The sequence below is a fragment of the Anabas testudineus genome, chromosome 1 (assembly GCF_900324465.2).
Source record: "Anabas testudineus chromosome 1, fAnaTes1.2, whole genome shotgun sequence".
Taxonomy (NCBI): domain Eukaryota; kingdom Metazoa; phylum Chordata; class Actinopteri; order Anabantiformes; family Anabantidae; genus Anabas; species Anabas testudineus.
The window spans coordinates 8359250-8371932 of NC_046610.1; the positions used below are offsets into that span (position 1 = coordinate 8359250).

General features: G+C 41.3%; 1 protein-coding gene across 3 annotated transcripts in view; it reads left to right on the forward strand.

The window, feature by feature from the left end:
- lrba (LPS responsive beige-like anchor protein) overlaps nt 1–12683 on the forward strand; it is a 160660-nt gene that overhangs the window by 41987 nt on the left and 105990 nt on the right. For 2 of the 3 annotated variants that reach the window (XM_026359538.1, XM_026359539.1), the window contains exons 22-29: nt 352–1650; nt 1832–2028; nt 2948–3101; nt 3576–3756; nt 5345–5478; nt 6044–6151; nt 6272–6413; nt 6850–7207. In XM_026359538.1, the coding sequence (XP_026215323.1) occupies nt 352–1650; nt 1832–2028; nt 2948–3101; nt 3576–3756; nt 5345–5478; nt 6044–6151; nt 6272–6413; nt 6850–7207 (2573 nt within the window). The remainder of the gene's footprint in view (nt 1–351; nt 1651–1831; nt 2029–2947; nt 3102–3575; nt 3757–5344; nt 5479–6043; nt 6152–6271; nt 6414–6849; nt 7208–12683) is intronic. The other variant, XM_026359540.1, reaches the window with a different exon arrangement.

Consider the following 12683-nt stretch of genomic DNA (forward strand, 5'->3'; position numbering starts at 1 on the left):
TTTTGGGTATACAGTACTTCCAGGAATACAATACTGCCTTATTGTTAGCTTGATTCCAATCCGTCTGATAGACTGACTGTGACAGCTCTCACTATATTGTTTGTGACTGTTGTGTTAAAATAAATGATTAAAATAAAGGTCAAAATGGGAATCAGGTAGTCTAGTAACTCAAAGTACTGACTGGTGATGTCATTAAAAAAAAAAAAAAAAAAAAAAACATTATATATATATATATATATATATATATATATATATATATATATATGTGTGTGTGTATATATATATATATATATATATATATGTGTGTGTGTATACACACACATTTTCAAATATGTTCTTCTGTGTTCACAGGTGGCCTTCGAGCAGCACAAGCAAAATCTGTCCCGCATGTTCCAGCAGTACCAGCGTCAGGAGTCTGCAGCCTCTCTGAACTCAGTCCGGACCATCTCTGGCATCAGCCAAAGCTTAGAGACCATGGAATGTGTTAATGGGCCATCTGCAGAGGAGACGGCCCCTTCCACTGTTATTGAGCTTAAAGTGGATGAGTTGTCCCAGAAGTCACCTGACTCAGCAACAAGTTCCACCGTCGCCTCCAGCCAACAGGATACTGCTGATGAAAGGGGACCAACATCGATCACTGTGTCCAACATTCTGGCTAGGGCAGAAGAAGAGCAGAAGTTGGTTGAGGACTCTTCCACAGATGCTTCAAGTCTTAGAAAAGACGCTGAAGCTATTGAGCCACAAAAAACTGATGAAAATGAGGAGAGTAAAGAGACCAATAAACAGGAAGCAGTCACTGAAATCTCTATTGACAAGGACAGTGATAATCTACAAAGGTCTGTTAGAGACCAGGCTGAGACAGTTGAAACAAACACAATGGAGGGTGTTAGAGACTCTGCTACAGCATCCGTAAGTGATGATATACAAACAGATGATGAAAAAAATCAGAGTAACGAAGGTAAATCATCAAACTCTATGACAGAAGGCTCATTAGATGAAGCAGACACAGAACTACCAGCAGCTTCAGACCAAAAAGATAAGACGGACCAAATGTCTCCTGAGACTGCAGCCTGTCTGGACAACAGTGTGCTGGGTGGAGCATCAGTTTTAAACAAGGACCTGGATGACATGCCGTCTGTCAGCGACCAGATCCACCCGACGAATGCTGATAACCAAGAGGAGTCCTCTAACGCTTCTGCTGCTGCTGAAGATGAAGGGGAGGTAGTAAAAGAGGAGGAAGATAAACATGAAGATGAAGGTTTGAGAAATAAAACTGAAGAGAAACAGGCGTCAGGCTTGGAGGGTGACACTTGTCCTGCTGAAACACCTGAACAAAATGTGACAGAATCACCCAAAGAAAAAGTTACAGATGAACAGTCGTCTTCTGTTTCTGACTCTGCTACAACAGACCAGCTGCACACAGATGCTACACTCCCCTCTACAGCCCAGGAGGTTGCAGCAGAATCAGACTCCACCTCACCTAGTGAGCCACCAGAGACCAGCGACACAACTAGAGATAGAATGGCATCCGATGCCCCACAAGACAGTGCAGACTCTTCTAACAAGACCAAAGAGATCAAAATTGCCAGACTGGATGTGTCTAATGTGGCCTTAGATACCGAGAGACTTGAATTAAAAGAGACCACTCTAGTATGCATTTTTATTTTCATTTTCTCCACTTTTAAATCTTTAAAATTCAATACATTTTGTTATTGTGTCATATAAAATTAAACTCTTTTTTTTAAACAATAAATTAAATAGACACATTTAACAGTTTAAGGTCCAAACTTCATGTTAAAGCTCATCATGTACTGCTGCTGTCTTTCTGTAGGAAACAAGTCAAGGGCAACCAGCAGCAGCAGCAGCAGCAGCAACAACAGGAAGTTCAGGTCAACAGAGAGAGAACAGCACCTCTGCCCCTCGCTCCACCATGTTTCGTATTCCAGAGTTTCGCTGGTCCCACATGCACCAACGCCTCCTCACTGACTTACTCTTCTCTATTGAGACAGATGTCCAGATGTGGAGGAGGTAGGTGTAAAATCTGCTGACCGTGACTTAACTAATGATTTAGCTAAAAATTACTCTGTTCATTTATTAAAATAATAAATATTAACCAGGTCTTTATGCATATGAGAAGTCGTCAGAAGCCTTCATCTTATGGGTCCTATGTTACTATAATACAATGTTCACATAGCAAGTAATTTGTATAGCTCCAAATCACAAGAGAAGTTATCTCACAGCACTTTACAGTGTTTAAGGTTTAAGACCTTACAGAATATAATTGCATAAAAATTATATAGAAAACCCAAAAATTCCATTTAAGCAAGCATTAGGTCAGAGTGGAGAGGAAAAACTCCCTTTAGAGGAAGAAACCTTCAGCAGAACCAGGCTCAGGGTGGGCGGCCATCTGCCTCGACCGGTTGGGGTGAGTGAAAAGAGGAGAGAGAAAAGAACAGCAGGCAACAAAAAAACAACAGCATCAATTCAGAATTTGTTTTATGTTGATGGTTGCATGTGTCCAGCTCTGCTCTAAGTGCCATTTCAGCCATGCATGTGCAAATCAAACTGACAACATGAATCAAGTGCTTACAACAACAGCAATATTTGTGCAATTTCGTCAGAAATGGCTAGGTAACATACTATTTTTCTTTTTCAGTTTTGTTCGAACAGAAGCTTCTCTTCAAATGCCCAACAAATGTTGAAGCTGCTCGTCTCCCCATTCATTTGTCTCTGTTGTTGCTTTCTTCTCTGTTGATTTTTTTCCGCACTGTAAGATGCCAACACTGATAACGACAGTACCATGAATTTCTCCTTGAATATTTACTTATTCAAAGGCAAAGTAGCAATGAGAAAAAAAAAAGTTCTGTAGTGTTACTGACAAAGAAAGATACTCTCCTATGAAGTTATATTCACAAAGTTGTGTTTTTTCTGCTTTTCTGCCTCTCAGTCACTCCACAAAGACAATTCTGGATTTTGTGAACAGCAGTGAGAACGTTGTGTTTGTGCACAACAGTATTCACCTCATCTCTCAGGTGGTGGATAATCTCATCATGGCTTGTGGAGGCATTTTACCTCTGCTCTCTGCTGCCACCTCTTCCTCTGTGAGTCTTCTAATGTGTTTGTGCTGTATTTGTTGCTGATGGCACAGGAAGTTATCCATCCACATTGACCTTTCTCAATCACATTAGACTACAGTTAGCTGCTTCCTAACATTGTTAGTTTGTTTTTGCGTTGTCTGACCTCAGTGACTGTGGCTCGTTACATGATTCTTCGCTGCTGCCAATGACCTGACCAGTGTGTCTAAGAAAAGGGTTGATGTTCAATTCCATTTGAATTAGCTTACATTCACTTGTGTGTGCTTTGTAACTAAATTTGAAACAGAATGTGAAAGATTACGACTTTACCAGTCAAACATTGCGTGCGTACATTTTAAAAATTATATTTTATATCTCACATGTTATACAGTTGTTATAATGCCTCATACAGAATATTTAATTAAACCTGTTTAATATGTACTTTTTTTAAATTCTGTCGCCATTTAATATTTGTGTAATATCTACTCTTTATGCAACCAGCATGAACTTGAGAACATCGAGCCATCCCAAGGCTTGGCTGTGGAGGCTTCAGTCACCTTCTTACAGCGCCTCGTCAACCTAGTGGATGCTCTCGTTTTTGCAAGCTCCCTCAACTTCACAGAGATAGAAGCAGAGAAAAACATGTCGTCGGGAGGCATCCTCCGACAGTGCCTACGTCTTGGTATGTGCGCTGGTGTTTTTGTTTGATTTAATTTTTTTTCTACAACTATTTCTACAACCTTGCAGAAGTGTTAAGCTCTCTTTCTACCATCCTGTTCCCATTTAATTTTATTTTTAACCCTCTTCTTTCACCATGCTCACAATCCTCCCCTGTTCATCAACCCATCTCCTATTACTGGGCAGTAGTGTCTTGTATTAGCCCCAGTCATGACTCCCTGTAGCACTTTTGCCTCCTTCACCCTTCTAGTATCAACGCTCTCTTATCTTGTTATTATAACCCCAATGAATGGCAACACTCTAAAATGGCTGCTATCATGATATAGTGAGTTCCCCATAATGGCCTTGGCTGTACTGTACCTCAGCGCCGCCTGGGGCCTTTCTCTGCCTTCTGTTCCAGGCTATTAAAGTTTCCTCTGACAGCATCAAAAGCCAAGCCACGCTGTAGCTGAATAAATATATTGATATTTTTACATTATTCATTTAGTGTGGTGCACCTTTTCAGCAAACACTGATCAGCCCAGCATACACTCACTTAGTGTGGAAGAGGAGCAATACTCTCTACACTCATTTAAATAATTTCCTTTTTTAAAATATATTTAATGCATGTAAGCAGGTATCTGTTTTTGCTTTAGACATTCATTACAGGGAAGGTTACAAACCAAAAGATTGTCAAAATGCAACTTGTTATACAAAGAGCATTTCTCCTCTCATTTCTGTTGGTGGGGTTTAGCAGGAAAGCCATGCTGCAATACTACAGGTCTAGTTTTAGAAAGCAACCGTTATGAAATGAATATTTGATGAGGTATGCGCTCCCCATTGCTGGCACCTAATCTGATTTTGGAAGACTGTAACAAGATTTTAGCGTCCCCACCCCTCCCTCCTCTCTCTTTTTATAAATGGTCGTATGAAAGAGTAGTCCTAATGGAAATGGTGAGCCCATTTCCAGACAGAATAATTCCCTCCTTCGTAATCTAAATGGCTCAGAGTTAACATTTGTCAGTTGTCAAGTACAGAACAGTGGTGGGGGGGGTGGGGGCTGGGAAGGCTTCAACAGACTAGCAGTACATTAGGTTACAAATGGTAAGTGTGCCAGGTTTGAACGCACCTAAAGTTGTCAGAACACAAGGTATTTTTTTTGCACTGAAGGGCATATCTTGCTGCCTACTCAGCATCTGCACACCCTGGCAGTGTCATTTATTATGGGAGCTGCATGCAGTGGATGTGATTCAAGAGCGCACCCTTGCACTATGACCTTGGGAGGAGAGGTGGAGCAGGGAAGAGTGAACGATGCTGCCAGAGTTGGCCAGAGCACTGACCTTGTCGTGGCCCCACTTTTTCTCCTTTGTTTTTGTCTCGCTCAGCTGCTCCTCTTGTGGGTTTCTCAGTTTGTGAGCTGGCTTTTCACTTTTATTTTTCATATTTTAATTTTTGGTTTGTTTTTGTTGAATTTGCTTTGGTTTGCCATCTGTTTTTTGGACTTCCATTTTTAGTATTTTTACAGTAATTCTACTACATTTTCCAACATATTTATCTTAAAGTAACTTTATTTATATGATGTAACATAACCCCTCTCCCTCCATCCCTCTCAGTGTGTGCAATGGCAGTGAGAACCTGTCTGGAGTGTCAGCAAGCCCAATTTAAGCATGGCACAGAGGGCTCAGCACGCAACTACACAGCCATGCCCAGCACTATGCTAGGGACAGCCAAGTCTGCGTCTGCACAGGCAAGTAATCCAGAACTTCTCCTCACTTCTTTACTGTATATATTCTCTACATTTCCTGAAAATACAAAGTAATCCACTCTCACTCTTGTATTTGTCATCACTTGAGTTTTTTTTAACACTTGCTACGTTTTCTTTTGCCTTTTTCCCACACACAGTAGTAAACCAGAGGGAGCTTTGTCCTTTGTTCAGCTCACCAGCAACAACCAAGTGTTATTGCATTAGCTCATATCTTATTATATTACCACACTTGTTGCTATTTGTTACACTAGAGTAGGCCTTTTGTCATTGCTCCTTCGATTTGATACTGTGACTTCCAGTAAAGTCATGTTGTTCTTCCCTGAACTGGGTGTTAAAGCTCATTTATAATGCAGTGGCTCTATATAAAAGCCATTATGTTAAGGACATGATCCCAGGAGGGATAGCTTCCCTAAGCTGTAAAATCTTACTCTGCTGTGCGAAATGCACATGGATTAATAAACATCCAGACTGGTTTAAAAGTCTGTGTGGTTTTAGCACTTCACTCATACACACTAATGTGGTAATGATTTGATTTTCATGCATACAGAGTCCAGTTGATGCAGTCACAGGTGGAATGTCTCCAATCAGAGACATGGACCGACTGCTTCAGGACATGGACATTAACCGCCTCAGGGCTGTTGTCTTCAGAGATATTGTGAGTTGTAAAGGAAACCACATCCTTCATAGGTGTCCTAACAGCACACAAGAAATTCAGCTATTGCTGCTTTGTGGAAAAGGCACACACAGATTGTTTAGTGTATGCTGTTTGTTTCAGGAGGACAGTAAGCAGGCTCAGTTTCTGGCTCTTGCTGTGGTCTACTTCATCTCAGTCCTCATGGTGTCCAAGTACCGCGACATCCTGGAGCCCCACAATGACAAGAAACACCCTCGACGGTCACAGTCTGCCAGAAGCACAGGTATACAGCAGCTCCAAGGAAAAATGTTCATCTGAAATACAATATTTATCTTAATACAGTAGGAAAATAATACTGTGCTCTGGGATGTGGTGGTTCCTGGTATGTTTTGCTTGTTACTGCTAAATACAAAGACGGTATTCACGGCCGAATAGGATGCATTTCAGAGCTGTTAAGTTTTGTTTTGTTTTGTTTTTTAGATGGGACTTTTATGTAAATATTTGTATGGTGTGGTATCACTACACAGGTGTTAAATGATTAAGAAAAACAAAGAAAACATTTTCGAGAAGTCTACAAAATTGACAGGCATTTACTTTTCAGAACTAGATTGTTAATCTTATTGCGACCCAGCTCCCAAGTTAAGAGCCACTGTTGTAATTAATCTCTCAAATTGCACTGCTTGACTGCTTACATTTCTCCATAAACTTTGATGTTTTAGATAGCGGTGCTGTGTCTGGTGGATTAGAGGTGGAGAATGGTGTCTTTCTCCGACGGTATGATTCTGGCATTAGTGATGACCACACCTCAGCTGCTGCAAGCGAAGCAGACCTGTCATCCTCTGGTGTGACTCACGGTCCAGACGCCATCTCAGAGGCCTTGTCCACGCTGTCCTCTGAGGTCAGACCTGCTCTGCCCGGTGATTCAAAGGGCAAAAATGTGAAGGACATTTTGCGCAGCCTCGTGAGCACTCCAGGCGATGATGTCATGGTGGACCCAAGTCTGCTGCCACCAGCGTTTCTAGGAAATGTGGGTGATGCAGCCAGAGAATCACCACTTCAGTTCCGCTCCTTTGATAGGTGGGTGGTGAGGGTGACATATAGCTTGACATACACATGTTAACTTTCTATTTAGAGTAAATCCTACTTTTGTTTTCTATACATAAATCTGGACAGAAATTCCCTGTTGTTGACATGGGAGACTTGGCATTTTCATCTGTTTCTCAAGAGCCTGTATGGCATATGCTGTTGGCTCCAGTTCACATTTCTATTCCATTTATTCCAACTTAAATGCAGGGGGGACTTTTGAAAGTCAGACCTTGAAGACATCTCAGCATGATATCCTCAGAAGAAGCTTTGGTGGATCTTGAAAAACATTCTGTAACAAAAACCCTTTTGAAACTGGGAATCTCAGTGTCTGACTCTTCCCATTTTACTTCTATTGTTCTTTCTTAGCTGTCGATGCAGGTCCTCATTCCAAGTAAACTGCCTTGCAAAGAACCTGTCTTCAGGAAAACAGGAGTCATGTCTCGGATGAAGAGACAGGGAGACAAAGCTGGCAGGAACTGTTTCTTTTCACCATGTCACTGATATTTAACGACTCTCTTTTTCATCTCTCCCGCTGCTTGTCTCTCCCTGTCTAACATTTGAGGGGCTATGCCCCTTTTTCTGGCATAAAAGCTGTATAATTTGCATTACCCCTGGAGGTGTGGGGGTGAACAGTGAGGAGTAAGACTTCAAAAGCAGAGCAGGGTACTGTAGCCACAGACGGGCCCAGGTGAGAGAGGATGGTCACTGGTCTGGTTTGCATTTGCAGCGTTGATTCTGAGACAGACATTCACAAACGGCAGAGGGGGGAGAGGGTAGTAAAGAGTGAGATGGGAGAAGGGGAGAAAGGAGTCTCCATGGGGATGATGTCAAGTCAAGCTTCTCATGTATTGAAGAAAACATTTCTCTCACTCGTGCTGAGAAACACACACACACAACCCACACAGAGACCAGCTACCCCCCAACTGTGGGAATTCCACTTCATCTCTGTGATCGCGTGTCTTTATCTGAGGAATGCTTTGTCAGGTCTCAGGGCACTCCTCATATCAGGGGGATTAGACTGGCTCCTGTCCGCTGAGAACACTCAGTAGGAAGAGAGGACGTCGAGAGAGCTGGAGAACATAGACTAACAGCTCGCTCGCTGCCTATGGGAGCCTCTTCATGCAAGGTATACAGCCGAGGCACATCCTGCTCTCAGGATGCAGTGTGCACACATGAAATCCTAGTACAGTGGCAGCCTGTGTTAATTTTCAACATCAGTTAAAGGTTTAGACGGTCAATATTTAATGTTTTATTTATTCTTAGCAAATCACGTAAAGAATAACACCAAACTCTCCAATTTTTAAAATCGTTTTGAACTAATGTGGAAGTCTATGGTAAAGACAAATACTTGTCAGAATATGATTAAGCTACTCTGTAATAGACAAGAGTAACTGTGGTCTTTTCATTAGATTTGTTGACAACAATGAAATATTGAATATCATTAGGTTTATCCTTTAATCTGGCCATTTTTTTCAAGTAATCCTTGAGTTTATAAAATGTCCAAATATAGTGAAGAATAACTGTCACAATTTTCCAGAGCCCACAGTGACATTTCCAAACAGCTTCTCTTGTGTTGACCAGCTGTTCACAACCCCAAAGTTATTTTGCTCTCAATTGGTCAAAATGTCCCTATTATCTAGTATTTTTATTGACTTCAACACTGTATTTATTTTCTAATCTCCTCAGTTTACTTTTCTTTATCAGTCTGCTGTGTGTAGTCCTTACCAGTGCTACCTACCATGCTTGTAGATATCAGTGTTTATGATTGTGCCATGATGACTCTATCGCTGCTCAGCATCTCCCACTAACCTGTAAGTCTCCCAGTGACACCAGTACAAGCCGGAGCTGACATTCTACACTGACATGTCCTGCCAAAACATGGCAACTGTCTGCTTGCCCAGAGGGCTGGATTTACGAGACCAATGCATGAAAAAAGCCGGGATCTCCCAGATAAAAACTGGGATGGGTCAGAGGGTGAAGTATCCCTGCTGATTTATTTACTAGTGGAGACCTGCTGGATTTCTCCCATCCATTTCTCAGCCATGCCCCTGTTATGACAGTCAGTCTGCAAATATTTGCTGACACTAACCAGAACTAAACAGTGTCATTGTACAAGTCGGTGATTTAGACTGCATGGTTCAGTAGAATATGTGAGTGTTAGACACTGGGATATACATGGTGCAGTTGTTTGCATTCCTGGCAGTAGACTCTGCATGCATGTGAGACTTGATGTACAGATGGGTCGTGTTGATGGTGAAGTGTTAATGTGTTGCTTAGGATGAGGGTATGCATGTCGGACACAAACACATTTAAAAGAGGGAAGGCCTCGCTTTTATATTTTGCACTACGATCTGCAACAGAGAGGCAGTGTGAAGGCAGAATTCAGAGTAGATATAAAGAGGAATTCACACATGTTGTGCGTGTTCCTTCATTTTGGATGACAGACATGATTCACCCGGGTATAGATGATATCAGTGTCAAATCTGTGGACAGATGTTCTTCACAGATTATTCTTTTCAGCTGCTCTTTGCTTGGGGGGGTTGGTGCTCTACCTTCTACTTTAAATTATTCCAAAGCTTTTCTGATAGATTCAAATCGGAGGAGCCAGGGTGAAAACTTCATGATGATTGTTTTTCGTCTTAAAAAGTTTTTTGCATCATTGTTCTGGGATTTTTAGAACGTCATCCTTTACCGCCATCTTCTTGTGAGTCATCTTTTAATCCAGTCTTTGCGTCTACCAAACTAGAATCGTACAGACATCTATAAGTGTTCGCCTTCTGCACTCAATCCCATGTCGGCATGCTCCCACCTCCATGTTCGACTATTGGCACAATTAAGTCACCGTTGTAGTCCTGACCTGGTTTCTTCTCAGGCACTCCCTTACCCTGTGGATAAACTGCATCCCCACAGCACAGTGTCCTTGTGCACGCACACACACACACACTCCCAAACACACAACTGAAAAATATGACATTCTGCTATTATGCTTTGTAGACCCTTAGGCCCCAGTTACACCGCTCATAAATCACTAAGGTCATCAAAGTTATGTCCCTCCCACATCAGCCTTAACCATCCAATCACAGCTTAGAGTGTCAGATGCCATGAACTTTTATTATGTGATTTGAAAGTAATGTGTATGTGCCAATGTAGCGGTATGTATGGTCACAGTTTCCATGAAACAAGGGTGAAAGAGGAGATCAAAGCTCTGCTGGAGCTTACACTCCCCTCGCTCACATGAGTCAGCTGAGGTTAATACTCAAGTGGATGGTATTTTTACACTGACATACCACTGACACTTTTTTACTCATTATTGTGCTTGTGCTTTACCTAAAATAGCAGAGATTACTGGAATCACAGTGTTTACTGCACTTATCCATTGTACTGTAGGTTAAAGCCTTTAAATAATTCAGCTTTTGCCCAGCGACCGTGTTCATGCACACACTGCCCTGGGCTCCTGTTTGTGGGTTGAGTGGGGCCGCTGACGGCTGATTAATCGACTTGGGCGGCCCACTCATGATAAGTGTAGCTAATGACCTGCTGAATAATTCACTGGGCCTTTGCTGGGGAACACATGGAAGGACAAATGCATTCACAGACATATTCAATGGCAGACTTATACACACTTGTGCACCCTTGAATTTGTTTTTAGACTCATGCATACAATCAAATATTTTTGAATGCACACACACACCTAGTCTCCACACACCAGGCGCTCTCTGTGTCTCCTCCTGTTGACACCTGGGGTGCTTCACGTCAGTGCCGCCCTTGTTCCTTGATACCACCATCTAACCCGCTCATTATCTGAACAGAAAAAAAGTTACCAGATACTTCTATCTCCAAACCTTCTGGCTATCAGTGCTGATTTTCTTTCTATTCTATCACTACTTCAGTTTTTTGAATCTATCTGGACCTTCTCAGTATGTCTTTTTGTTCTAAACATTGCTGTCAAGCCACTGGGATTCTCAAATCATAGATCACTTGAAGCAAAGGTCAACTGTCAGGGTGTAACATTCACAGTAACTTTTAATAGATTTGATCAGCTGCCTCAAATCGACCGAGAACAGACTTTGATACTGCGGCCAGGTATTTGTCTGCACCACAGTAAGCCAGACCTAACAATCTACTTGATTCCACTTGTGTGCATACACAAACATGCATACACACTCACTTTGGCAACGTGCAGGAATGCGTTAGTCCCATTGGCCATATGCTCCCGTTCTTCTCTTTCTATATTTAAATTTTGTGCATTTGATGTATGCTCACATATCTTGGTAAGCATGCATTGGTTTGTGTTTCTGAGAGGGAGCAGTAGCTAGTGATTAGACCATGCTTCCCCCTGTGTCAGCACTGATAAGCAGGGCCAGGCTCTCTTTGATATGGCCAGTGGTCTGTCAGAGCCCTGGTTTTAACTGACAGCTTATCTGCATGCTGCTCTCCTCCCATCTACTGTTTGCTGGATGGGAATTGAACTCCACTCAGATGTACCACAGCACTACGTGAAACACTTCCTGTGACTTTACACGAGGCAGCATTATCGTTCCTAGATAACTGTGTGTAAAAATGTTATCTATCAATGATTTGTTTTTTCTAAACATGATTTGTCATGTAGCTTTACTCAGTGTAGTACAGTGACAGTTGTGGTTTGCTATGTTTTGTTGTTGATCAGGTATAAAATCTCAGCATACTTGGATTTTGAATGTTGGAATGGTTACTTTGATGAGAGTCTTTGATCTCAACAAATTCAATTCAATTAAAATTTTATTTGTAGAGCGCTTTTTACAATTGACATTGTCACAAAGCAGCTTTACACAACCAAAGAACAGTACATGAACAGTGAATGTGTATGAATCACAATAATCAGATTCAAATGAAAAGATTGTTTTAGAAACAGAAATAAATTATTGTAAAGCTTACATTTTATAATGCAAATGTATGTGCTGGACAATGGTATCAATCCTTAATATTTCAATAATCATTTCCTTATCTAAATCTGGAACTTAAGACTATTTTTAGGCAGTTTATGCATTTTGTAAATTTTTTTAACTAAATTAAAATGAGGTTTTAAATAAACGTGCTGTTGTAGTTGAAACTATAAACTGTTGTACTATTACTGAATGTGCTTAGAATTTTAGAAAGATTACATCTAATTACAAGAAGAACATTTGTGCTTTTGGATATAAACATAATTCACCTAATATGTGTTAGTACTCTGCATGGCACGGTTTTGTTTTCACTCTAGATATTAAATCGCTTTCTCTCTTGACACTTTTCTCTTAAAGCCTGGCTTGTGTAGAGACAGACTGAAATCGGTGACCTGCTCTTTTCTTCGTGGACATGAAAATGAAATATGCTTTATTCAGAACTGTTGTTTCATTAGAACTGGATATGGTCTATTAAATAATTAGCCTATTAATCCAGATGAAATACATCTGCCGGTGTCCCGTTGCTGTGTGGGAAGATGAATGTG